The sequence below is a fragment of the Cibotium barometz genome, chromosome 56 (assembly GCF_041138505.1).
Source record: "Cibotium barometz isolate CiBa-2024 chromosome 56, ASM4113850v1, whole genome shotgun sequence".
NCBI classification, from domain to species: domain Eukaryota; kingdom Viridiplantae; phylum Streptophyta; class Polypodiopsida; order Cyatheales; family Cibotiaceae; genus Cibotium; species Cibotium barometz.
The window spans coordinates 37,847,778-37,875,379 of record NC_141101.1 but is presented as its reverse complement, the minus strand read 5'-3'; the positions used below and the strand labels follow the sequence as shown (position 1 = coordinate 37,875,379).

The 27,602-nt window shown below is 43.1% G+C and overlaps 1 protein-coding gene across 1 annotated transcript; it reads right to left on the bottom strand.

Annotated features, from left to right (window-relative positions):
* Positions 1-27,551, bottom strand: LOC147607191 (protein WHAT'S THIS FACTOR 1 homolog, chloroplastic-like). The gene is made up of 2 exons (XM_086791410.1): positions 26,186-27,551; positions 1-564 (listed from the first exon to the last, which is right to left on the bottom strand). Exon 1 carries the CDS (start codon positions 27,465-27,467, stop codon positions 26,232-26,234), a length of 1,236 nt encoding a protein of 411 aa, XP_086647536.1. The 5' UTR covers positions 27,468-27,551; the 3' UTR covers positions 1-564; positions 26,186-26,231.
* Between the last annotated feature and the right edge of the window lie 51 nt (positions 27,552-27,602).

The following is a 27,602-nucleotide window of genomic DNA, read 5'->3' as shown; positions in this document are numbered from 1 at the left end:
GATAAGACATGTATTGCATTCATAGTTGGCCCCATTTCACCAAAAGCTTGTGAGGCATTCACAGCATTCATCCTTACATACATGAAAATGTAGCTGTATTCAGACTATTGAGGAAAGCCATGCTCGTTAGGCCCTGCTTGATGTATACTCTGCACAAAGCATCACATGCTGAATGCCACACTTGCAGCATCATCAATTTAACTGCTGAATGCCAAACTTGCAGCATGATCAGCTTACCACATTTGTGAAAACTTACCTGCATCTAGAACAGCATCAATCCTTGTCTGAATATGCCAGCCTGGATCTGACCCTCTTACAATCAAAAAGGCCATGTCCATGTTACTGCAAAGTTTATGTTGAAAGTAGAAAGGCAACCCTGCCTGTGGTTCAACCTCTCTTGTAAGGAAATCTCATCATGTCACTCACAATTTTCTCACTCCTTTCAACAGACTGTATCGTTCACAAAAAGGCTATGATCTTGAAACATAAAAAGCTCTGACCCAATGTTACAGGCCTAGCAGATGCACTACATACCATGGCCATGGCAAGGTGAAAAAGATTGCCCTGCAAACAAAGAAAAAGAGCCTATCATAAATTATTTCCTCCAAATCCGATGGTGTCTTATAATAAAAGCCTGGAAACACTCATAGAACAGCCTTGGGACTTTGGAACATGCACAAGCTAAAATCTGTACATCTGAGATACGAAAGACGGAAAAAACTAAATTGCAACAGTACAACAACACAAGGTATTAAAGAATTCCTCTACCTCAAGAATCAACTTCATTCAAAGCTGCTCTTTGATGGCAAAGCTGCTGAAGCATTATCGTGAGTCAAAGAGTTTTGTAATCACATGGCAGCCATAAGGATCTCTCTCAACTTCTTTGATCTTGCTCAAATATTGGTCTGAGCTCTACCCAATTCATCAAAGACCTACGTCTCTCACATTCCAAGAGTCTGGTGCCCTGCCAGTTAGATAAGAGACCTACACCTTGAGAGTTCTGTGCACTGCTGCATTGAATATCATAAAGAAACGCAGCAACAACCAAGCCTTCACCACCAATGCACGCCAAGTTGGAAGATAAAAAGGGACTCATGAAACGAATCTACATCCAAATAGCCTAATAGGAAGTCAAGTGTTTCCATTATGGAATGGAAGAAGCAAGCCATGCCAAGAAAGAGACTCTGAAGAACCAAGATAAGGAAGGGTCCAGCAACATCATAGAAGGAAGCTATTCAATCCTGGTGTTGATCCATTGACCATCAACACATCATCCTATTGGAGCAACTAGAGCAACAGTTGCCTCCTCCAAAATATTACAATAAAACCTTTTCCTTGAGTTGTTTACTGAGTTGAACTCTGTTGACCTATCCTTCCAATTCACCAGATTTTATAGGTACTCTAATAGCCAAGGCCTTTTTTCTAGTTCATGTGGGAGACTAGGTGGTTTGATGATTTGAGCAAGGCCTCGTGTAACGAGTGCGTGTCTCAAAGATCTTAATTACTCACTTGATTCAACTACACAATGCAAGATAGCATAGATACAAGATCAACTCTGTGTATGTGTGCAATGATCTGTGTGCAGTACACCAAACTAGGAGCAAAAGATGGGCCTGCCCCCAATTCCAGTTCTTTATAACAAAAAGGGAATTTCCAAGTACAAGCCCTATGGGCACTCCATGAGACTTTCTCACTCTCAGTCGAGAAAACAGTGACAAGCAAATCAGAACAGCTCGACAAAGAATCCAATCTCCTCACTGCTCTCCCATGACAACTTCATGGCCTCAACTTAGAAGCAACTACACTGTTGTCTGGATAGGGCCTAGGAGCACACCGTCTTCTTACCATGTGAAGTATTCCCACACACCAGCCCCGTACTCGAGACCTTCAAACATAAAGATTTCTTTGGCTGGTTTGTAGCCCCAGGTCACATCAAACCAAGAATGTGGCAATTTACCCAACTCCTCAATCAGCACACAAGCTTCGAGGCAGCTCGGAATCTACAACAGTTGGCTTGCCCAATTTGTGCACAACTCTTTTAATGATCATACAGCCCTGTTGTAACTGCCAATAATGACATTTAGCATATTTGCATCCATAAGACATGGATACAGCCAGTAACACTGATCAAGGATGAGCCTAGTAAATATGCACTATGTGATATGCATGAGATCAAGACCAGGGAGCACACCATAGAGAGATTTCCCATTGGGAGTTTCCATCCTGACCTCTAGACGCCTACCTGTTGTTGGACGATGACAAGCAGAGCACATCAAAGGCCCAACGCTCAACAAAAGAGACCACCCTTCATGTGACACCACCTTGGGGACATGACCATTTTCAATCTTATGGCAATCTATTAGTTTGGATCCCCCTCATGCATATCACCAACAAGGTCTTGAAAGTCTAGACGGCTCTATGACCTTATCAAACTTTGAAATTACCCCAAAGAGGGCTGAGCACAATCTTGTCACACACTTAAACTATTAATACTATTAAACAAGATGAAATGGCACAAAACCAAATGAGATAGCAATGCTAAAATTTTAAATGACACTACAATAGGGCCCGAAAGGGCCGACCCCCCTTGTAACTTGATTGTATTACCATGGTAGATTACATACAAGCTTCATGGGCAATGCTTGCCAAATTTCCAATGACATCCATGCATATGAAAACATCTTCAAACAAGTTGTGTCGTTGAAGAGGTTGAATTTCAGCTTCTTTCAAAGAAGAATCTCACTCCCCAATCCCCAGTGTCTTGCCACATGCAGCTATGCTCCACTAGCATCCATACACATGCAAATGTGTGTGCCAGGCCGAGACATAGGAGACCTTAATGGCCAAGAACGCGGATGTAGAGTAGATTTGAGAACACAATAAGCTCTTACCCGAAAACGGTTTCCAAATGCAGACTCCTTCCAACTTTAGGTTGAAGTAGTGATGAAAGAATTCTCCATTGTACTCCCGGCTTAAATTAGGGTATCTGCGTTTCAGCTGAATTAGGGTTTCTGTAAATTAGGGTTTCAGCTGAATTCAGGGTTTCTACAACACTAGGGCTCTGAAATTGGGTTTTCTGCAAAAATTAGGGTTTCTGAAATTTCGGGTTTCAGAATTCAGCAGCACCATATGTAGAGATAAGCATAAACAAAGGTTGAATAACCTGTTCTTGTTGAGAAAATTCTGAAAAATTAGGATTTTTACAAAATTAGGGTTTTTGCAAGAATTAGGGTTTCACATATGCGCCCATCTAATGAGAGAGAGAGAGAGAGAGAGAGAGAAACAAAGGATAAGCCTATTAGCAGTCATCTCCTATCTGTATATTTACACCATGGCCTCTGTTGTGGGTGTGCCCGCCCGGATTAGGTGTTTTCTCATTTTTCCCCACTCTCCATATTTTTCTCTATTTTTTTACTGTGGGAGGCTGTTTTGTGCATGTCGGCTACCTCTGTATGCTGGCCGACTGCAGGATGGTGTGCTCTGACACTAGCCAACTGCTCCCTACTTCTCTCTGCTATACTGGTCAACTTCACATGTGCGCTTGAGATGCAGCAGTCAGGTGTCCATCAGCATGCTGTCGGCTGTACTACTGCTGGTCGACTACACATGTGAAGCCATATAAAATGGCCCCATGGCCCCCCACTCATTGTATTAGGTTTTCGGGATTTTCTTGTGTATATAGAGCAGAGTTACACGCCTCTCTCTCTCCTTCTCCATTGCTGTATTTTTCTGCAGTGCACTTGCTCTCATGTTCACAGATTTTGTCATCATCTCTGCTGCATATTCTCACAAAGCCTTGGTCCAATTCTGGCAAAAGATTTTCATTGGACCTCTTCCCAAGTATCCATAACTCTCCCAAGAGTGGAAGGATGGCCAAGTCTTGGCCAAGCACCCAAACCCACTTATAAGCTGTCCACCCATACTTTAATGAAGTGTGAATGAAAGTCACTTATAACTTGTCCGCCCACACTTAAATGAGGTGTGGACTTGCAAAACAGCAAATTTAGCCATAACTCTTAAATGAAGAAACACAGAGTTTAGAGACACACCTACCACCTGTCTACAGCCATAGTTGCAAACTTTTTTAAAAAAAATTTGGGCGGTGGATATGCACCACCTAGAAAAACGAGCTGCATCCAGTAGCCTACAGGTGAACCGCCAGGCTCGAGCATTGAACTCATTTCCTCTCTCTCTCTCTCTCTCTCTCTCTCTCTCTCTCTCTTCGCTAGCTTAATACATTGACAGCTGAACTTTTTTTTTTTAAAGCCCCAAATTTAATGAAAATCTACACATTGTGCAGATTTTTGTCAAATTTGAGGCTTTTTTAAAAATTTTAAATTCAGCTTTTGAGAAGAAAACTCAATAGAAAAAAGGCCCAAATTTGACGAAAATCTGCACAATGTGCAGATTTTCGTCAAATTTGGGGCTTTTTTTTCCATTGAGTTTTCTTCTCATTGAATTTGAGTATTTTCTTCTCATTGAGAGCTTAATACTTTGAAAGCTTAAAAAAAAGCGCCAATTTTGATGAAAATCTGCAGATTTTCGTCAAATTTGGGACTTTTTTTAGCTTCATGAGACAAATTCAATGAGTTTTTTTTCCATTGAGTTTTCTTCTCATTGAATTTGGGTATTTGCTTCTCTTTAAGCTTAAAAAAAAGCCCCAAATTTGACGAAAATGTGCAGATTTTCGTCAAATTTGGGGCTTTTTTTTCAATTGAGCTTTCTTTCAATGACTAATCTCTTGCTAAAATTAATGCCAGCATTTGGTTTTCGGCCTTCAACATCTCAAGTATGACAAGACACAAGGGCCTCGAATGGGAGCATGTGAATGTTATTGAACAAAAATCAAGAGGCATTGCTCTTGTTAGATGCAAATATTGCACCCATGAGTGGATTGGGGGTCCTTTGCGTATACGAGCACACATCTTATGCATTATTGGTCATGGTGTTGATAAATGCCCAAGTGCTCCGCAAAGTGCAAAAGATTATGCAGGAAGTTGCATGTGGGTGCAATGCCTAAAGATGGATTTACTGACATTGATGCGCAAGTGGGGGATTTGGGAGAAGCAACTGCATCTGCAAGTTCTCCTTCAAACATGTGTGGCTCTTCCAATGCAAGCAGGGTTGTAAATGTATCAACTAAGAGACCGAGAGTCTCCAAACCTACTCAGTTGCAAGGAAAGCTTGCTGAATCGTGGCAAATTCAAGCAAGAAAGAATGCAACAGTTGCTGTGAGGCGATTTTTTATACTAAGGATATTCCTTTTTGCAAGGTGCGAAGTCCTTACTTTATTGATATGGTTAAAGCCATTAGGGAAGTAGGACCAACTTACATGCCACCTACGTACGAAGCTCTATGCATTAAGGAGCTCAGAGATGAAGTCAAATGCATTGACAAAGATTTGCTTGGGGTGAGAGAGAAATGGTCAAGATATGGATGTACAATTGTATGTGATGGATGGTCTGATGTCAAGAAGAGGCCAATAATTAATGTGCTTGCATCTTCTATCTATGGCAGTGTGTTTTTGAAAGCTGTTGATGTGAGTGGTGAATACAAGTCAGGTGAATACATCTTTGGTATTCTTAAAGATGTAATTCTTGATGTTGGACCTGCAAATGTTGTCCAAGTGTGCATGGATAATGCCTCCAACTGTGTGCGTGCTGGAGAGCTCATAGAAGCAGAGTGGCTCCACATCTTCTATACTCGTTGCACATGTCATTGCTTGGATTTGTTGTTTGAGGATATTGACAGCTTGAGTTGCGTTGCTCCTGTCCTAGATGCAGGAAAAAAGATTGCGAAGTTCATAACTAGAAAGCCAACACTTTTGGCTATGTTTCGAACCTATAGCAAGAAGGAGCTCTTGAAGCCAGCAGATACACGATTTGCATACACGTTCATTGTACTTGCAAACCTTCTTGATGAGAGAATGTACAATGGCTTGAGAAAGATGGCAGTGTCTGATGAGTGGATTAAAACATGCATGCATAAGGACCTTCCATTGAATAGCAACAAGAGACCAATGACAAGGACACTTCATCTTCCTCTAACGAGGAGGATGAAGATTGATCGTTGACAGTCTATCTTTTTTAGTGGCCACTGGCCTCTCTCTTTTTTCAAGGCTTGAGCTGATTGTTCAGATGCTCCATTTGTTTCCATTGTAGCTGTTTTTTATTTCTATTATCTATTGCACCCAGGCTGCAGCCTAAGATGTTCGCTTGTTTCAACTTTCAAGTTTCTTGTATTAGTCAAAGTTGTAGATCTCAATTTGTGCAATGGTGCCTCTTTGTTCCTCATTCACTAGTAATCTAATCATAAGGTCACGAATGCAACCCTTTCCGAGATTGAAGCATTCTTTAGCAAACTTTGCAAACTCGTATGCAAATGCACGAATGCGACGAATGCAGACAACTATGTCTCCAGCCCACAAACTAGGTCAGAATACAGATTCACGCGCACATTTCACGCGCGGGCATCCCCTGCCCGTAAACTACACACACAGATCTTGCAAGCAGTAAAACAGTGCAAACAAAAACAGTTTCGTACATGCAAGTATGCCATGCATAAGAATGTATTGGACAATCTCCCTTTCATTTAGCTTGTAAGAAAAAGTCATTCTAGGCGTAGATATTACATCCCCAGGCCAACGGGAATACCGTAATCTCGACATGGGTGCAGACCAAAATCCCCAGCCTCTCATGTCCAACCTATTGGCCCCTGGTGTAGACATCAATCCCCTACCATGAAGTGTCAATCCACATGACCATTGACGTCGACATAAGTCCCCTGCCATGAAGTGTCATGTCCACACAATGAAGTCCGTCCATAGGTCCTAAAGCGTAGAGAATGCCCAACTAGTGACAAACTTTGACATACTATGCCCTCATTATCCGTCACTCTCTTCTTGGCATAATTGACATGTTCCATCTATTTTTCATTTACATTATGTTTTGTTAGCTTATAAGGATAGAATTTGGTCCAATGGGCAGTTTGGACAACCCAATAAACAACACCCAAAGGTGCCCAAGACAAGGCTCAATGGTTAGGACACAAGGTATGCACAATATGAACCTCTTTTATGGTTATTTTGATGATGTTTTATAACCCAAAAATGGACAGCCAACCTGAAAACAACTTGCTATCATATCCCTGTATAAATGAGGTTAAAGGTCATTGTAAGACAGATTTCGCACAAACCTCAGAGGCATCTCACATATCTCTCAAGAACCCCCACATAGAACCGTTTCATGTTTTGGGGAGGGGAGGGGAGGGGAGGGACTAGCCCCAAAAATCATATATATGCAGTTCAATTTATGTTGCCCTAATAAGCAACTTATAGAAGCTATAAAACATGCTTAAATCGATACATTATGCAAGTTGCAACATCAAGTGGATAGAGCTTGGGCAAGGTATAAAACGTGTTCATACCTGCGAAACTTTTATGAAACGTTTCAAACCGTACGAAACATGTTTCATAACGACTATGGCATAGAGGCAACCCGAGGCAACTTTAGGGAAGAGTGTATGACCAAGCTGTGGAATCAACAAGAACCTCGAAATCCAAGAATCTTTTCAGATTCGTGCGGAACAAATGTCATGTCCTCGACATCTATAATTTCTTGAGGAGTAACTAATTGATCTGCTCCACCCAGTACTTCCTTAAGTCTACTGACATGAAATACAGGATGAACTTTCACATGAGAAGGCAAATCCAATTCATATGCAACTGAACCAATCCGTCGTGTAACACGAAATGGTCCACAATATCTAGGGGATAATTTTGGAGATCGACCTGTCCGTAAAGTCTCGGAATCTTTCGGAACTCGCAAATACGCCATCGTTCCTTGAGAGAACTCTCTGGGTGAACGATGTCTATTAGAATAAAACCTGTCGCGGTCTTGTGCACTTCTAATAGATTCCTTTGCAACTTGTAACATTTCCTGCATATCTTGCAAAAAATTACGTGCTGCATCATGCTGAAGTCCTGAGAATCCTACTGTAACAGGTGATCTAGGTTGAAAACCATACATAAGCATGAAAGGACTAAACCCTGTACTCGTATGCTTAGTACTATTATATGCAAATTCTAACATAGGAAGATAATCCTCCCATGAACTCTGTCTTTTGGATACATATGCTCGAAGCATATCCTCCAAAATCTGATTCACTCTTTCAGTCTGGCCATCAGATTGAGGATGATCTGAGGAACTCAAATTCAAAGTTGTTTCCAACTTCTCAAAAACAAGTTTCCAAAAATCACTCATAAACTTAGAGTCCCTATCACTGACTATGTCCTGCGGTAACCCGTACAGTCTAAACAATTGCTCGATAAACTGTCGTGCTAATTGCGTAGCTGTAATAGTCTTCCGGGTCGGTAAAAATCTAGCCATTTTTGTCAAGCGATCTACCACAACCCAAATAGAATCGTAGCCTTGATGTGTTCTTGGCAATCCGGTAATAAAATCCATGGAAATACTTTCCCATTTATTACCTGGGATTTGCAAAGGATGCAATAACCCAGCCTGTCTAAAGCGTTCAGTTTTATTTGCCTGACAAATTTGACACTTGAGAACATAATCTTCTACATACCCTTTCATCTTTGGCCAATAAAAAGTGTGTTTCACTAACGATAGTGTCCTGTGTATCCCAGGGTGTCCAGCAGAAGGGGCGTCGTGACACTCCTTAAGAATCTTGGACCTAATGTCCAGGATCTGTGGTACACAAATTTTGTCATTACGGAATAGTAAACCATTCCGAATCATCCACTGGCCTCCTGCAGCCTGAATAGTAGACTGCTCAGTCATCGAGTCTTGGTCAATCAATGAGCTCCCGTCCTGGATCTTCTGCCAAAATGGACCAAAATAACTATCAGTCTTGCAAAGCCCTCTCAATGACTGAAGTAAGTCAGTAGAAATCTCGGTGAATGACAAAGAATTCACCTCTCTAATTCGACTAAGCGCATCTGCAGTACTATTCATGGACCCTTTCTGATAACGGATCTCAAAATCAAAATCTTGCATTAACTCTGTCCAACAAGCTTTCCTGCCTCTCAAATCATCCGCATCACACACATACTTGATTGACTAATGATGATCAGTCAATACCACAAACTTGGAGCCATATAAATAATGTCTCCAAACCTTGAGAGCATGAATCACAGCATAAAGCTCCTTCTCAAGGGTTGGCCAACGAGATTGAGTGTCGTCTAGCTTGAAATAAAGCAGCCCCGATAGCATAGTCACTGGCGTCAGTTTCAAGAACATAAGGCCGACTAGGATCATGTAATGCTAAGATAGGTGCTTCCTTGACTTTATCTTTCAAAAGTCTGAAGGCCATATCCAAATCGTTATTCCAAGTGATAGGCTGATTTGACTTACGTCCACGACCTTTCAATAAGTCGGTCATCGGTAGTGTGAGCTGAGAGTACTCCCGTACAGATTTCCGAAGAAAAACAACAAAACTGAGAAAAGAACGAAGTTGTTTCACTGTTCGCGGTATAGGCCAGTCCAGAACCTTCTGAACTCGGTCATAGTCAATGCTCAATCCATCTCTAGTGATCTTGTGTCCCAAGTAAATGATGTCAATCATGAAGAACTCACATTTACTTAACTTAGCATATAGTCGATTCTGTCTTAAAATAGATAAGACAATCATGAGGTGTCTGACATGGTCCTCAAGAGTACGACTATATATCAAAATATCATCAAGGAACACCACCACAAATTTCCCCAAATGTTCACGAAAAAGATCGTTCATCATTTGCTGGAAAGTGGCTGGAGCATTGGTTAACCCAAAAGGTAATACGAGAAACTCGTAATGGCCATACCTAGTCCAAAAGGCGGTTCTTTCGACATGCCTTTCATGAATACGTATCTGGTGGTAGCCAGTACGTAAATCTATCTTTGTGAAATATTTCGCTCCTGCTAACCAGTCAATCAGGTCATCTGATCTAGGGAGAGGATAACGGTTCTTAATGGTCCGCTTGTTCAATCTCTTGTAATCTATACACATTCTCCAAGTATTGTCCTTCTTTCTCCTAAGCAACACAGGTGCACCCCAAGGTGATTTACTTGGACGGATCTGGCCCATCCTCAAATAATCTTCGAGTTGTTTAGCCAACTCATCTTCCTCGGCTTGGCTCATCCTATAAGGTGGAATACTCACAGGATGAGCACCAGGGATCAAGTCAATACGATGATCTACTGCCTGTTCAGGTGGTAAACCCGATGGCAGTTCCTTAGGAAATACGTCTTGAAACGAATCAAGTATCTTCTGTAATTCTTTGCTTTCAAACACACTTAATTCATTTACATCCATGGAAGGGATGAGAAAAGAAGAAAGTGGAATCAATACACAATGGAAAGCGGTATACAAAGAAGAATCCATTATATTTCCAAAATCAATTGTATTTACAAGAGGCCCCTAAGAGGAATGAATACAATCACCTAAAATACTATACTTGGTGTCCTTATGCTGAAAAGAAAAAATATGACTAGACCAATCTATTTGGACTTCAAGAGTCTTAAACCACTCAATCCCTAATAACAAGTCTACATTTTCCAGATGCATTACATAGCATTCCAGAGTATCTTTGTAGTCCTGAATCTGGATTGGAAGCATCTCCACCTTGCGATCCCAAACTTGCCTTCCCGCAAGTAGACGTACCTCATAGGTATGGTCGCTGAGTGTCGTATCAAGACTCAATTTCTGCACAAGTTTGTAGTTAACAAAGTTATGTGAACTACCAGGGTCTAAAAGAATGTGAATTTTATGGCCATTCACTTCTCCATAAACTCGGAGAAGATCATGCAAGCCAAATACTTTAGAATTGAACAGACAATCAGAACAAGTACTAGCGCGAGAAAGTACAGTTATTAACGTACCTGTCAAAGACAACTGGTTAGCTGCCTTTGGCTTGGGTCCTGCGTTCGTCTTGGTACCCTTCTGCTTTGGGCACTCGTTACGCATGTGTCCTTTTTCTTCGCAGATAAAACAACGTCCTTCCTTCTTGAGCTTTAAAGCCCGAAGGAGTCGTTTCTTCTTCGCTGGTGTCGAACTGGAATTCTTCGAAGGTTGGTCCGAAGACTTTCCTTCTGTCGAGTTAGCCATAGGTGCGGAGAACTTTCTTGTATGCTTGTTCCCCTGCTCGGTAATGGATTTCGACTTGGAAGAGACCATCGTATCATCATAGATACGAGCTGAATGAATGGCCTCGTCCAAAGTTTTACATTTGTTATTTTTTACCTGTAATCGATACGAGTCTGGTAAACCAGCTACGAAAAACCCCAAAAGAGTGGTGGGATCCATCTTTGTAGCTTTCATCTGCAAGTCACGAAACTTCTGGAGGTAGACCTCATAAGTGAGGTGCTGCGAGGTCATGGTCAAAGCTGAAAACCGGGCAACAACATCATAATCATACTCTTTCTTGAGGAATTCTTTCTTGAAGACGTCTTCGAATTGTGCCCAAGTCGTTGACTTAGGGTTGAGTTCCTTCCACCAAAGCAAAGCTTTGCCGGACAGGAAACCTGCTGCTAACTGGATCTTCTTTTCATCATCATATGGATGAAACTGAAAGTGAACTTGCCACTTATGTAGCCAAGTGTCCACGCTCTCCTTGGTGCGCTGCTTTTGCTCGCCCCCGAACGGTTCCGGAGTAATGTTGGGACCTAAAGCAGAGACCAAGGTATCCATACCCGAGAAAGTAGAGAGAGTAGTGGTCAATAGAGCAATGGAGTTCTGCAAAGCTTGCATCTGGGCTCCGATTTGTGCCTGACGTTCCGTCGAAGAAGCTTCAACAGCTACTTTGAACTCTTGGAAATCTGATTTTGACACAAAATCGTCAAAAAGATCGTCATCGGTACATTCCGTAGCCGGCAAGCCTTCACGTTCCACAAGGGGCTCCAACTTTGATTCTTGGGTCGACATCGTGAAGAGGATACGTGGAGAGAAAATTCGATCTTTGCACAACAAGAGTGCGAGGGAACTTGAGAGCTTGAGAGCTTGAAAACTTGAGAGATGTGTGGCAAGAAGCCCACTTAAGGGGTTTATAAAGATAGCTCCAAAAGCCAAAAAATCTCCAAAAGCTAGACTAAGCTTTTGCTTTTGCTTTTGTGTTTTTTTTTTAATATATATATATATATTCTATATTCTTTAAAAAAAAATAAACACTTTGAAACCTTGGAGGAGGGGCTTTTAAAACTTTTAAAAAATATTTAAAACTCAAAAAAGCGAAAGCCCATAAAAAAAACGTGCTTTCACCTTTCTTTTTTCCCTCCAGGATTAGCCGCCGGCGTGCTGGCTGCCGTCGCTGGAGCTACCTGCGCTTGCTGTCCAACGTGGGCCTGGGCTGGCTACGCAGGACTGGCCTGGGCGCTGCCTGGCTAGCTACGCTGCCTGGCCACGCTGGGGTACCTGCCCGCCTAGCGTAGGCGCTGCCTGGGCTGGCTGCGCAAGCCTGGCCGCCTGGCATAGGCGCTGCTGCGCTGCCTGGGCTGGCTACGCATGCCTGGCCGCCTAAGCACTTGTGCCCTCAACCACCCGCAGCATCAACCTGCACCCGGCCAGCAAGCCCACTCGCCAGCGAGTCCACCTTCTCACACGCGCTCTCTCTGTCTCATTCACGAAAAGCAAACCTGCATTTTCCAGTTTTCTCTCTCTACGTTCATGCGACTACACAAACGATTCATGCCTCTTCTTTGCCAAGCAAAAAGACCCTACTTAGACTACCACCTCCCATCAACATGGGATTCTTTGATGAAGAAAAAACACATACTATTCTGAAAACAGCAATATGCACAGAAAAAACAGCAAGCTTTTTAACACATACCTTTCTTCGACCTCATCTTCTCTACCTACCGACTTGCTCGTTCACGAAGTATGCTCTGATACCACTGTCGAATTCCCACGGATCTCCTCGTGATCGTCCTTGGTTCGAGACTCGAAACCTGCAAACAAACGAATAAACAAACAACAAGGGGTGCAGGCCTGACTCACCTCCCAACCATGACAGCCGTAAGCAAGCCCACAGACTTGGCTGTCCCCACAGAGCCACGAGCTGAGCTAACTAGGATGACGTACCGGCCAATCTCCTCCTCGCGACGTCCCATACCGCCACGAAGCTGCCCTCGCGGGCCTCGAGACTGCTGCCGGCCTTGGCTGCGTAAAGCAGGTGCACATCTGCACTAGATCCAGGCTCCAAGACCATAGAGCTCTCACAACTCGCGAGATTCTCTATATCCCAATAACTAACCTTGGCCACCCTTTTATAGGCTCTTGGCCGGTCATCGGGTGTCCACACTTGGGCGCCCGCCCGTCCATACTTGGGTGCCTGCCCGTTAGTATTTCCCTAACTCAACTCATCAATCAGCCTGCCTAATTCCAAGCTTCCCCAAGCCTCGAAACTAGTCTTGCGTGCGTGTAGCACACGGTAGATACACACTGTGCACATGACACTTCTGCTCCCAGGCGGCTGCTGACTGGCTGCGTTTTTGCAACCCCTCTGCTGGCGGCTGTACCCTCTTCTGGTGGCTGCGCTGGTTATCCAGTGGGCTGCCCACTACACAGCAAGCAACTGCGCAGGCTGCAGCCAGGTGTTACACCTCTCAACAAGGCGGCTGCTTCAACTCTGTCCAGCAGGCTGCGCCTGTCTACTGCAGGCGTCTCCATCTCACCTCAACAAGGCTGATGTGTGTGCATCCACAGTCAGGCAGCCATACAGGCTGCGCTGCCTACCACAGCAGGCGGCTGTGTATTCGTCTCCAGCAGTTGTGCTCCTACAGCTAGGCGGCCGGCGGCTGTACTCAGCATATAGGCAGCTACTTCTCCATCTCCAGCGGGCTGCTTATCCCCTCCATAGGCGGCTACGCCTCCTCCTCCTCCACAGCAGGCAGCTGTGTCCTGCACAGCAGATGGTGGAACTCCTTTGTAGGTGGTTGTGCCTCCTTTCCAAAGGCGGCATCTCCCTTCTTCAAGTGGCTACACCTTCAACACAGGCAGCTCCTCCTCCTCTTCGACAGGCTGCTGTGTCTTGGTGTCCTCCACTCGTAGCTGCACACAGACAGACACATCCGGGTATTGGTCTTCCATCTGCAAGCTGCAAGTAAGTGAATTCAGATTTAAGTCAAGAACTTTGTGATAAATCTGATAAAGAATTCTCTCTACGGCAACACCCGTTCGGTGCCGGGTAGTCCAAGCTCTTGGAGAACCACGGTCCAAAGGTGCTGAGATCGGGAGAGCCAGGCGTTAGTACGGAAGCGCCTGTTTGTGCGTGGTCCTGGAACACCAGTGGGGCGCTCTCCGCGGAGTCCAGTGAAGGCACAGGACCGTAGAGACTGGACCACTTGAGTGGTCGCTCTGTTTCGAACATCTACTTCGAGCCTTTTGTTTGGTACTGTATTCATTTGTACATGGACATCATCTGGTTCTTGGAACCCATGGAGCATTGTATTTGTTAAATACTCCCAATAATATATCATATATTGAGGGGGGGTCGGCCCGTTCCGGCCCCAGTGCTAGTGTCCATCTATTTCATTTCATTTCATTTCAAATTCCAGTTGTTATTAAGTTGTCCATTTCAAATTGTGATATTAAGTTGTGCTATTACGCGTGTGGGTGTCCAACGGAGTCTATTCCCACTTGACGAGATCGGTTTCATTGGTATCAGAGCACAGTTGTTTCCCTCTTCCTAGTGGGGAAACGAACCTGTGTATTGGACACCCCGCTTCTAGCACACTTAACACAATGGACAGCCAAGGCAACCCTTTGGAAGTGCCTAACTCGAGGGGTCCATCTAGTGCCTCTCGTGGTTCTGATGCTCTACGAGGAAGGCACAAGTCCCTTGAAAGGGTTAATGATAGTAAATCAAAGGGTCAACTGTCTCGAGGAAAGACAATCATGCTAGAAGAAGAGCTTGATGCTATGAGGGCTGAATTGGAACATATGAGAAAGCTTTTGCAGGCACAAGAGCAAGAGTTAAAATTTTTGCATGAAGATCCCCATGTGCAAAGTGCCATTGAAGCAAGGAAAGCCGATGCAATGGTAGTAGAAGTCCATGGCACAAGAAGTGGGCAAGAAGCCAAGGGAGTTGGCACTTTCCTACCTCCTCCGCAAAGGTGACATCAAAGAGGGGGACGACGAAGAGCTGAAATTCAGAAATCCACCTCGCTTGAAGCATGGAGATCCTGCATCTCAAAGGTTGAGGTCTTTTATGCAAAAGGAAGAGGTGACAGTCACCTCTCGTTATGCATCTTCCCCACAAGGCAGAAAGCCTGACAGATATATGTATGCTAGTGCTCATGGAGGGCATGAAAGTCACATGCATTCAAGACATGTATCCCATGGTAGGGGTGACAGGTCTGCAACTAGAAGAGCTTTGCCCACTGAATTGTCTCATGGAGAGACATTGCCTTATGCAGGAAAGTCACATGCATCTGATTTTCAAGTTCATGGAGCACAGCCACCGTGCTTCATGAAACTTCTATGATGGCCCATTGAGCCCATGCAGATAGGGCTGCCCCGTTGGATAAGGGGAAAAGAAAAAGAGAAGACCATGAGCCTCGTGCCAGAAAGCCCAAGGAATTTAATACAGGTGACAAATCTGTTAAGTTTGATGTTTTTTATGGAGAGCATGATGCTTCCAAAGTGTTAGCATTTGTGGCACAATTTGACATTGCTTTTAGCGATGACTTCACTGAGAAGTCAAAAGTACGCCATGCTAGCATGTTTTTGAAAGGGACCGCTGCTCATTGGTGGATCACTGAAAAGATCACCAAGGACCCCATTTGCACCTAGAAGGAATTTAAGGATAGATTCTATGCTCAGTTCCTGCCACCAAATGCGGAGCAAACTCTCACCCAAAAGTGGGACAGACTTGAGCAAAGAGATAATGAAAGCGTGCAACAATATGTCAACAAGTTCTGGAAAGTGTTGCTGGAAGTAACTCCTTTTATGCAAATCACGGAGGATGAAAGAAAGAAGAAGTTTCGCTCCAGACTACAACCAGCATATCGTTCGGGCATTGAATTGCACCCGACACATACTTTGCAACAGCTCACAGCTTCTGCTCTTGCTACAGAGCAATTGGTGCTCAAAATTAAGCAGGATTAAGGCGGTTCAAAGGGGAAAGACAAGGCTGTCCCAAATCTGCAAAAAGGTGGACAGCCATCTAAAAAGAACTTCTGGGAGACCCACAAGGGAGGTAGAGCTGAAAATACCTCATCTAAAGATCAGGGCCCAAAGAAGAACAAATTCGGCTTGACCCCGGAGCAAAGAGAGCAATATGCCAAGGAGGGAAAATGTTTTTCTTGTGGTAGCAAAGAGCACATGTTTAGACAGTGCCCTGACCGCAAACCAAAGCACGAGGACAAGCAGACCAAGGCTAATGTACATGCAGTTCCTGATGTGCAAGGAAATACAAGTCATGATGCAAAAGAGTGGATGGTATGCAAGGCTTGGGGACAAATCAAGGATCAGCCCGCCTTATTCATGTTTGATGACTGTGCAACCGATAACTTCATCTCTATGCAAACGGCAGTTGCATTGGGTATTGAGGTTGAGTATGGGACCTCAGATTGAAGCCGAAGCTGCATTTGTTGGTAAAGAGGTGCAGGTTACCCCGCTGATAGGGAAGTTGCGCATACATATCCAGGGCTACCTTGATAATAAACATTTCTTAGTTGCACCACTAAATGGATGTGATGTATTGTTGGGCAAGCCGTGGCATCATAGGCTTGAGCCCCGCAAAGAGTACAAGACCAATATGATTTCTTTTATGCATAAAGGCCGCATACATTTTATTGATGCTGGCAAAGAAGGGGATTCCATCCCACTTGTATCACACATCCTAATTAATAAAGCAATGAAAAAGAGTCTTTCTGCATACTTGGTTTTTGTTCGTGATAGCCTTGTGCCAAATCATCAAAATGTGGATGCTATGACTAATGATAGGCTGAATTTTCTTCATACATTCAACGACTGTTTTGCTGATTCATTACCAGGTGAATTACCTCCCCAAAGGCCCAAAAATCATCGCATAGATCTTGTGCCAGGTAATTCTCCCCCTAACAAACCCGCATACCGAGTGAGTGCTGCACAATAAGAAGAGATCATTAAGCAGGAATATGAGCTTTTAGAGAAAGGTTTGGTTCAGCCCAGTTCCTCACCTTATTGCTCTCCCGTGCTTCTTGTTCAAAAGAAAGACGGATCATTCCGCATGTGTGTGGACTATAGAGCTTTAAACAAGCTTACCATCAAGAACAGATTCCCAATTCCGCGTATTGATGACATTTTGGATAAGCTTGATGGTTCAGCTTGTTTTAGCCAACTTGATTTGAAAAGTGGTTATCACCAAATACGAGTGGTGCCACAAGATGTCCATAAAACTGCATTCAGGACAGCCTTTGGATTATATGAATTTTTGGTAATGCCTTTTGGTCTCACCAATGCTCCTGCCACGTTTAATCGTATGATCGATAGGATATTCCGACCCCATCGCAAATTTACAGGAGTATTCTTTGATGATATCTTGGTTTTCTCCAAGAATGAGCAGGAACACAGAACTCATTTGGTCACAGTGTTCGAAGAGTTGCGGAAGCATAAACTTTTCATTAATGCCAAGAAAAGTGAGTTTTTCCTTTCAGAGATACATTATCTAGGTCATATTGTATCCAAAGATGGAGTAACAATGGATCCTGCAATGATAGAGACCATTCGGAATTGGCCCGAATTGCAAAACGTACATCAAGTACGAAGTTTTCTGGGATTATGTTCGTATTATAGGCGTTTCATAAGGCATTTTGCTATGATAGCAACCCCTCTACATGATCTCGCAAAGAACAGGATGCTTTCTTGCAGCTCAAGCATGCTATCATATGTGGACCTGTATTGATTGTTCCTAACTTGCACAAGTCATTCGTAGTTGAATGTGATACTTGTGGTGATTGTATAGGAGCTGTCCTAAATCAAGAAGGACATGCAGTTGCATACGAGAGCCGTCGTTTACATGATGCTGAGCTTCATATGGATATCTATGAGAAAGAGCTCTTGGCTGTAATTCATGCCTTAAAGATATGGAAACATTATCTTCTTGGGGCTGAATTTGTAGTCAAGATCATCAAAGCTTGAGATACTTTCTATCTCAAACAAAGCTTTCCGAGAAGCAGAGACAAACTTTCTTTCCATGTTTCATTTTCAGATTGTGCATACTCCAGGAAAGAAAAATGTGGTGGCCGATGCATTATCCAGGAGGCCTTATGTAGCTGCAGTCTCAGTGGCCTGTCATGGCGACTTATCTACTATGCGAGATTTGTATCATTTGGATGCTGATTTTTGCCATATATGGACTGATTTGATGGCTGGTCATTCACATGCCTCTTATGTTATCAACGAGGGTTATCTTATGAAGGATAATTGCCTATGTGTAGTGAAGGATTTGCGTCCAAAGGTTATGGAGGAATGTCACGCTCCACCTTATGCTGGTGGTCATAGAGGTATCATGCCCACTACATGCATGATTGAGAGATATTTCTTTTGGCCAAGCATACGTAAAGACATTGAGGCTTATGTGCGTGCATGTATTACTTGCCAAAAGGTGAAATTTGACAGGCAAAAACCTCCAGGTTTGCTTCAGCCATTGCCTAGTCCCTCGCAACCTTGGGAAAGTATTACTATGGATTTTATTATGGATTTCCCTAGATCCCAGCATGGGAATGATGCTATTTGGACCATTGTGGACAGGTTTAGCAAGCAAGCTCATTTCTTGCCCGTCAAGAAAACCATAAAAGTTGATCATATGGTAAAGCTTTTTCTTGCTAACATTATCAAGCATCATAGTATGCCTAAATCCATTGTTGGGGATAGAGATCCCAAGACTACAAGCCTCTTTTGGAGGGCTTTGTTTGATAACTTGGGTACTAAACTTGAGTTTTCATCAGCTTATCATCCCCAAACGGATGGCCAAAGTGAAGCTGCAAATTCAGTCATGTTGGATTTATTAAAGTGTTATGTGGCAGATCAAAAGACTGCATGAGAGAAGTATCTTTCCCTTGTTGAGTTTGCCTACAACAATACGATCCATACCTCCACGAGAAAGGCTCCGTTTGAGATTATTTATGGCAAAGTGGTATTACCACCCATCGTTCATACAAAGGATGAGATTTTTGCAGCTGATAAATATGTTCGTGACTTGGATGTAGCCTTTGGTCAGGTGCGGACAGCCATTGCAAGGTCTCAAGATAAGCATAAAATGGCTGCTGATGATAAGCATAGAACAGACATGCAAGTCAAAGAAGGTGATTGGATTTTGCTGAAATTTGAGAAGGCTAGGCTTCGGAAGAGGCCAGGACGAGAAGGATCATATCCTAAGCTTTCTCCTCGCTATTATGGACCCTTCAAGGTGATTCAAAAGATCAATGAAGTGTCATACAGGCTTGCTTTACCTAGTCACTGGAAGATTCACAATGCATTTCATGTGAGTCTATTTCGGAAATATGTGGGGCCAGATCCTGACGAGCCTGTCATCACAGAAGATCCGCCAGAGATTGATGAGCTTGAGGAGATCCTCCAGCCAGAACAGATTGTTTTTCACAAGGAGAGAAAGCTACCTGCCGGAAAGCTTTCCAGGAGATACCTTGTGAAGTTTAAAAATTATTTGCCTATTGATGCAAAGTGGGTAAATGAGGATTATTTTGTTGATTACCCACAGTTGTTGCAAGCATATCTTGAGGCTTTTTAGTTGAGGACAACTCTTTAGAAGCCCGGGGGGATGTCACCAATTGGCCGACCATTTGGTCCATCTCCAGTTTTTGTGTCTCGTTCACTTGAGGCCAGGCCGGTGTCTCATGTGAAGAGGCCAGTATTTTTGCTTGACATGGATGGGAGCCAGACTCGTGCCACCCGTGTGTTAGCAAGAAGGTGTCGTATGGACGGGAGCCAGATTGGTGCCACCCGTGTATGACCTGGACTGTGTTCTATCCATGGGATTGTCACGCCATGGAAGAGCCAGTATTTGTGCCGTGTCTTACCTATGGGACTGTCACTCCATAGGGAGGCTCGTGCCTGGAACTGTGTCTTACCTATGGGACCGTCACTCCATAGGAAGACCAGGATTTATGTTTTACGTCATACCATTTTTGTGCCCGACAGATATTTTGTACTTATTCCATGAATGGGAGATATGTCCATGATACTATTTGCACATGCACTCATGTTTTGCATGTTTGAAACTGTTTTCGCATGACTTGTATTTTTGTGTTTGCCTGCTTGACGTGTTACTTACTAAGCGGGGACGCCTGCCAGTGAGTCGTGAAGTTTGCTCTGTCTTCTGACGAGTTTTGTTGCGTGTGAACAGGTGGTAAGTATATTGCACATGTTGGTTTAATATCTTATTTCTAACCTTTTGTTTTATAAGGTTGTATGTTCACATATACTTAAAAGTGGGCACCTACTTGAGGACGCGATTAAGAAACAACTCTTATTACAACAAGTTAAGCTATAAAATCATGTAGACACCACATAATCAAAGAACAATCTTGTAAGACATGAAATTATAATCATGAATTTAACAAGAAGACATAGATGCTTCCCTTATAGATGCTCTAATACCATGTTGAAATGTAGAGAGAAAGAGACGAGACAAGAGACACATCATGTACGCTCCCAAAGACTGATTCATATTGAGGACAAGATACATATATATAGGTGAGACCAAGTTAGGTAGAGTGAGCCATATATAGAGCTCCAACAAGAATCGCCCTCTTGTTTGGAGCTGCAAGACTGGTAGAAATTCTTGCTTCTCCGGAGCCTTTCATCTTCCCTTCCATGAATTATGATCTCACCTTTGATGTGTATATCTTTATCTTAACCTAGGGAGAGAAAGGGAGGTGAGGAGGCTGTGAGGTTTCATACAAGTGTGTTTTGATTCTAAGAAGTGACCAAAGTCCAAACCCCAACTTCGTGTCACACTACCCATAGGAACCTTAATTGGACCATAATCCATAAATTTCTGAAAATCTAGACCCTTAGGCTAAGGTCCCTTATATCATTTTTAACTGATTCCTAATGCACATTGGAAAATTTATTTTGAACTTTTGTTTTAGGGAAATATATTTTAGATATTAAGAGATTTTTTATATCTAAGAATATCTCAATATTGAATTACCTCTCTCTAGAATTTTTCTTCTCTCTAAGCAAAAACAAGGAAAAACAATATTTTCTTGCATTCTGAAATAGGGAATGATTACAGGGGATTGAGGTAAAAGCTTATTCATTATTCAAAGAGGAATCTTACATCCTCTCCCACCCTTGAAAAACGCGAGATGTCGTCATCTCGCAAAGTAGGGGTAATCTTTTGCCAACTCTTCTTCTTTCTCCTAGGTGGCGTCTTCTAGAGGGAAAAACTTCCACTTGACTAAAAACTCTCTGTGGACTATTGTGGTACTTCCATCAGAAGATCCAAATAATAAATTATGAATTTCAGTTTGAATATCAATTTGTATGAATTTCATCACACATTTCTAACTTTTTACTGTTACTTCATAAATTTTTGACATTTTTGGCTTCTTGGTTGATCCATTTTAGCCAATTTGCTCTGATACCAGAGCTGAAAGATCATTGTCTTCTCCAGGCAACAAAGTCAGGGGTGCTAAGCAACGGAAGTAGCACTTCATCGTCTCGCGAGGCAGGGTCCCTCACTCGGGGACTCGCCCGCGTATATCCGGACAAGAGACTAATCCCTTGGTTCTTCCAAAACCGAAACTCTGCTCCTGAGAACCTTCTCCAAAACATCAAGGATTTCTTTAGGTTGGAGTACCATCTCGCTTTGAGTCGGAGAAATCAATTGTTCATCACATCAAGCACGTGACTCGGGCTGGGTATATATTTCTTAAGCAAACTAACATGGAATACATTATGTACCTTGAGATGGGGAGGAAGAAGAAGTTTATAAGCTAGATCGCCTACTTTCTTTATAACAGCATACGGTCCACAGTACCTAGGAGAGAGAGCTTCTTGTACTTCCCTAAAGATAAGGAACTTCTTTTTGGTCGTACTCAAATGAAGACCATATATGATTCTTCAAACTCTCTCTCTAATCTCTTTTTAGTCGTACTCGAATGAAGACCATATATGATTCTTCAAACTCTCTAATCTCTTTTTATCTGCATACTACTTCTACCTTAATACCTTTACGGATTGATTTCATTTGCTGGTCCATGTCATCAAGCGTTTGTTTGGACATCTCAACTCTAATCAATGGGTCAGACCAAGTCAATGGTGTAAGGTAATCTTATCCATATACAGAGCTCTGAAAGGGCTCATCCCAATGCTTCGATGATAAGAAGCATTGTAAGCAAATTCAACCAGATGTAAATGTTTTAACCACTTCTTGGGTTCCCTGCCACAACATGACCAAAGAATATCCTCTATTACCTGATTCACTCTTTCAGTCTGGCCATCTGTCGTATTGAGATCCAAGAAAGTTTCTACTGCTTCAAAGAATGTAGTCTAGAATTTTGATGTGAACTTGGGATCTCTGTCACTTATTATCCTCCTAGGGGTAAGCCGTGCAATCTGAAGATTTCTTTAAGGAAAACTTTGGCAACATCCACTGTAGTGTATGTTTCTTTCACTGGAATCAAATGGGCAACTTTGGTTAGTCTATCAACTACCACAAAAATGGAGTTGTAACCTGATTGCACTGAAGGTTATCCAGTGACAAAGTCCATACTGATACATTCCCACTTCATCTGTGGAATGTCTACAGGCTGCAGTTTCCCTGGCATCTGGACTCTCTCTGCCTTGATTCTCTGAGACACAATAAGCATTGCCGCACATGATCAACTACATCTTTTTTAGTCTTGGCGAGAAGAAGCTTTTCTTCACGGACATATAGGTTTTTATAAACCCTGGATGTCGAGCTATCAGGATATCATGGGCTTCTCTCAAAATCCTTCCCTTTATTCCCTCATCATTGGGAATGCATAGCCGATTATTATAATACATGCATCCTTCATCCAATTTGTACCCAAGAACTCGACTCATTTCCTAAGGAGTCTTGCTATCCTGCATCAGAAGGGTAGCAATAGGGGCAAAGAATTTGTCTTGCTGCATGATTCTCTCCCTTGCTTCACTGATTAATGGATTTGACACCATTGTAATTGCAAGCAAGGAGGCTTTTTTGCTAAGCGCATCTACCACCACATTTTCTTTCCCTGGCCGATACTTGATTTCAAAATCGAATTCCTGTAGGGTCTGCATCCATCTCCTTTGATGCATGTTGAGATCCCTTTTGGGTGAAGATCCACTTCATACTTTGATGATCTGTCATCAAGGTGAACCTCTGTCCCAAAAGATAATGTCTCCACAACTTCAAAGCATAAACTACTAAGAGTAACTCCAAGTCATGGACGGCATAATTTCTCTCATGTGTTCTAAGTTTTCTGGATTCATAGGCCACAGCATGACCTTCTTGCATAAGAGCACCGCCTAAGGCATAGCAAACCCACTGGCATCAGTAACTACTTCAAAAGGTTTGGTAAAATCTGGCAAACCCGCATACCGAGTGAGTGCTGCACAACAAGAAGAGATCATGAAGCAGGTAAATGAGCTTTTAGAGAAAGGTTTGGTTCAGCCCAGTTCCTCACCTTATTGCTCTCCTGTGCTTCTTGTTCAAAAGAAAGACGGATCATTCCGCATGTGTGTGGACTATAGAGCTTTAAACAAGCTTACCATCAAGAACAGATTCCCAATTCCGCGTATTGATGACATTTTGGATAAGCTTGATGGTTCAGCTTGTTTTAGCCAACTTGATTTGAAAAGTGGTTATCACCAAATACGAGTGGTGCCACAAGATGTCCATAAAACTCCATTCAAGACAGCCTTTGGATTATATGAATTTTTGGTAATGCCTTTTGGTCTCACCAATGCTCCTGCCACGTTTAATCGTATGATCGATAGGATATTCCGACCCCATCGCAAATTTACAGGAGTATTCTTTGCTGATATCTTGGTTTTCTCCAAGAATGAGCAGGAACACAGAACTCATTTGGTCACAGTGTTCGAAGAGTTGCAGAAGCATAAACTTTTCATTAATGCCAAGAAAAGTGAGTTTTTCCTTTCAGAGATACATTATCTAGGTCATATTGTATCCAAAGATGGAGTAACAATGGATCCTGCAATGATAGAGACCATTCGGAATTGGCCCGAATTGCAAAACGTACATCAAGTACGAAGTTTTCTGGGATTATGTTCGTATTATAGGCGTTTCATAAGGCATTTTGCTATGATAGCAACCCCTCTACATGATCTCGCAAAGAACAGGATGCTTTCTTGCAGCTCAAGCATGCTATCATATGTGGACCTGTATTGATTGTTCCTAACTTGCACAAGTCATTCGTAGTTGAATGTGATGCTTGTGGTGATTGTATAGGAGCTGTCCTAAATCAAGAAGGACATGCAGTTGCATACGAGAGCCGTCGTTTACATGATGCTGAGCTTCATATGGATATCTATGACAAAGAGCTCTTGGCTGTAATTCATGCCTTAAAGATATGGAAACGTTATCTTCTTGGGGCTGAATTTGTAGTCAAGACAGATCATCAAAGCTTGAGATACTTTCTATCTCAAACAAAGCTTTCCGAGAAGCAGAGACAAACTTTCTTTCCATGTTTCATTTTCAGATTGTGCATACTCCAGGAAAGAAAAATGTGGTGGCCGATGCATTATCCAGGAGGCCTTATGTAGCTGCAGTCTCAGTGGCCTGTCATGGCAACTTATCTACTATGCGAGATTTGTATCATTTGGATGCTGATTTTTGCCATATATGGACTGATTTGATGGCTGGTCATTCACATGCCTCTTATGTTATCAACGAGGGTTATCTTATGAAGGATAATTGCCTATGTGTAGTGAAGGATTTGCGTCCAAAGGTTATGGAGGAATGTCACGCTCCACCTTATGCTGGTGGTCATAGAGGTATCATGCCCACTACATGCATGATTGAGAGATATTTCTTTTGGCCAAGCATACGTAAAGACATTGAGGCTTATGTGCGTGCATGTATTACTTGCCAAAAGGTGAAATTTGACAGGCAAAAACCTCCAGGTTTGCTTCAGCCATTGCCTAGTCCCTCGCAACCTTGGGAAAGTATTACTATGGATTTTATTATGGATTTCCCTAGATCCCAGCATGGGAATGATGCTATTTGGACCATTGTGGACAGGTTTAGCAAGCAAGCTCATTTCTTGCCCGTCAAGAAAACCATTAAAGTTGATCATATGGTAAAGCTTTTTCTTGCTAACATTTTCAAGCATCATAGTATGCCTAAATCCATTGTTGGGGATAGAGATCCCAAGACTACAAGCCTCTTTTGGAGGGCTTTATTTGATAACTTGGGTACTCAACTTGAGTTTTCATCAGTTTATCATCCCCAAACGGATGGCCAAAGTGAAGCTGCAAATTCAGTCGTGTTGGATTTATTAAAGTGTTATGTGGCAGATCAAAAGACTGCATGGGAGAAGTATCTTTCCCTTGTTGAGTTTGCCTACAACAATACGATCCATACCTCCACGGGAAAGGCTCCGTTTGAGATTATTTATGGCAAAGTGGTATTACCACCCATCCTTCATACAAAGGATGAGATTTTTGCAGCTGATAAATATGTTCGTGACTTGGTCCTTAGAATGACTTAAAGAGAGAGGCCTAGGTCCCTCCATTGAGTGAACTACCAATTCCCCAAATTTTGCATTCAATGATAAACAGCCACACTTATCACAACTCTCAATGAAGGATGGTAAGGGAATTTCTATGAAGGACAAGCTCCTCCTCAGTTAAATAGGCTTGAAATATGACAAGGCTGTGTAGGTAACCCTAGAAGGCAAGGACTCTATATTTCAGAATCTCCATGATTTGCAGTAGCACACATCATCTTAAAAAAGATGACTTTGCAACGGACACAAGCAAACCTTGAGAAACACAAGGCACTTTCTTCAACTTGCATGTAGCAGAGAGAAATGACCATACCCTTCTCAAGGGTCAAAGGAGACACCCCTTTAGCAGATCTTCTACTGAATGGGGACTGGCTGACAACTCTAACGAAAATAGGATTAAGTAGGTAAGGGAGCATATGAACACATACAAGCAACTATACCTGATGACAACGCATAAAAGTCATTAATTAAAATGCAAGACAGCTTACACTTTGAAATCGAAAGTCTGAAGGTACCGGAGAAACATTCCAAAAGTCACTCCTTTCTTGCTAGACCAGGTATCCTAGTTGACGGCACCCGAGCTTCCATCAGTTTCTCAAAACGCTCGTTTAACTCCAGCTGGGGAACTTTCTCAATCAAATGAGCCACTTTCTTAGGATGATCTGTTGCTCTATACGCCTCTTTCAAAAACACTGCATGCTTCTTACCCTTATCTGCAACATAGAAGATCGCATAGTGTTTATGAAGAAAATAATAAAGCCTGCAGGGAAGCCTAAATTGCTTCCGAAACACATCCAGAACTTCTACACTAGTCATCTTCTCCAAGGTAAGGCTCAGGAACTCGTGAAGAACCGCCACAGCACGTTTGCCATACTGTAAAGACATGGGGTTAATCCCTTCAGGGTTCTCATATGGAGAAATGAAGGGGAGCTGTTGCCATTTGTTCATTTCCTGGGTTTTTTTCAGCCCCGGCCGGTGGCCCTTTGCATAGAAAAGATGGAACCCATAAGGTAACTTTTTCCGCATCTTGTTGTGCAGGGGTCTCTCCTGTTGGTTCAGTTCCCGCATGGTAACAGCTAGGGAATCATCCCACTCGGTGAGCTCCAGGTACAGGGCATCCTCCCTTTCCACCACCTTGAAAAACTCAGGGTGTTGATGCACGATGCGTGCTCGGAAGTCATGTGGCAAGCCAAGTTCACGTTCAAGGAGGCACAAATGGTCCAGTGGGAGTCTCCGGTCCATGGCCATCATGAGAAACCTGGCCACTTTCTCAACAAGGTAGGGTTCATACGATTTCATGAGCCGGTTTTCTTCGTCTACAAGTGCATTAGCCTCCTCGGTGAACTGGACAAAGGGTCTATCCCAGAGGGGGCTCTGGGAAATCTTAAAGATGCAGGGATACTTGTTCAAGAGGTAGATAGCCTTCCTCTGCATCATGAGGCCTGCTGCATCCAGCTCTCTGCCGAGCTCAGAGGCCTGCATGGTCCGATGGGGATGGTTGGCGAGAACCTTCTTCAGCATGAGGACTCGCCGTAAGGCCTTCTGACTCTGGATGAGATTTTGAAAGCTCTGCACCCTGTTCCGCCGCTTCATCTTCTCCAAGATCATCTTCCTCCTGCACGACCTGGGGCCTGGCATCCCCTTGAAGCTCCGCACCTGCCACGCATTCCAGACTTCCTCCTGCTGCCATGTCGCACAGACAGGGACACAACCGGGCAAAAGCGCATGCCACAAGATGCCCATTAGCTTTGTCCTTCTCACAGTCATCATCCTGCTTCCTGAAATGTTCACGACACAGGCCAAATGCGCCCCCTCTCTGTTTCTGTCTGTTGCGTCCGGGGGGTTGCCATCTGTTTGAACATAACGGCCTATTCAATTAATTAATTGGCTTTTGCATGTATAATA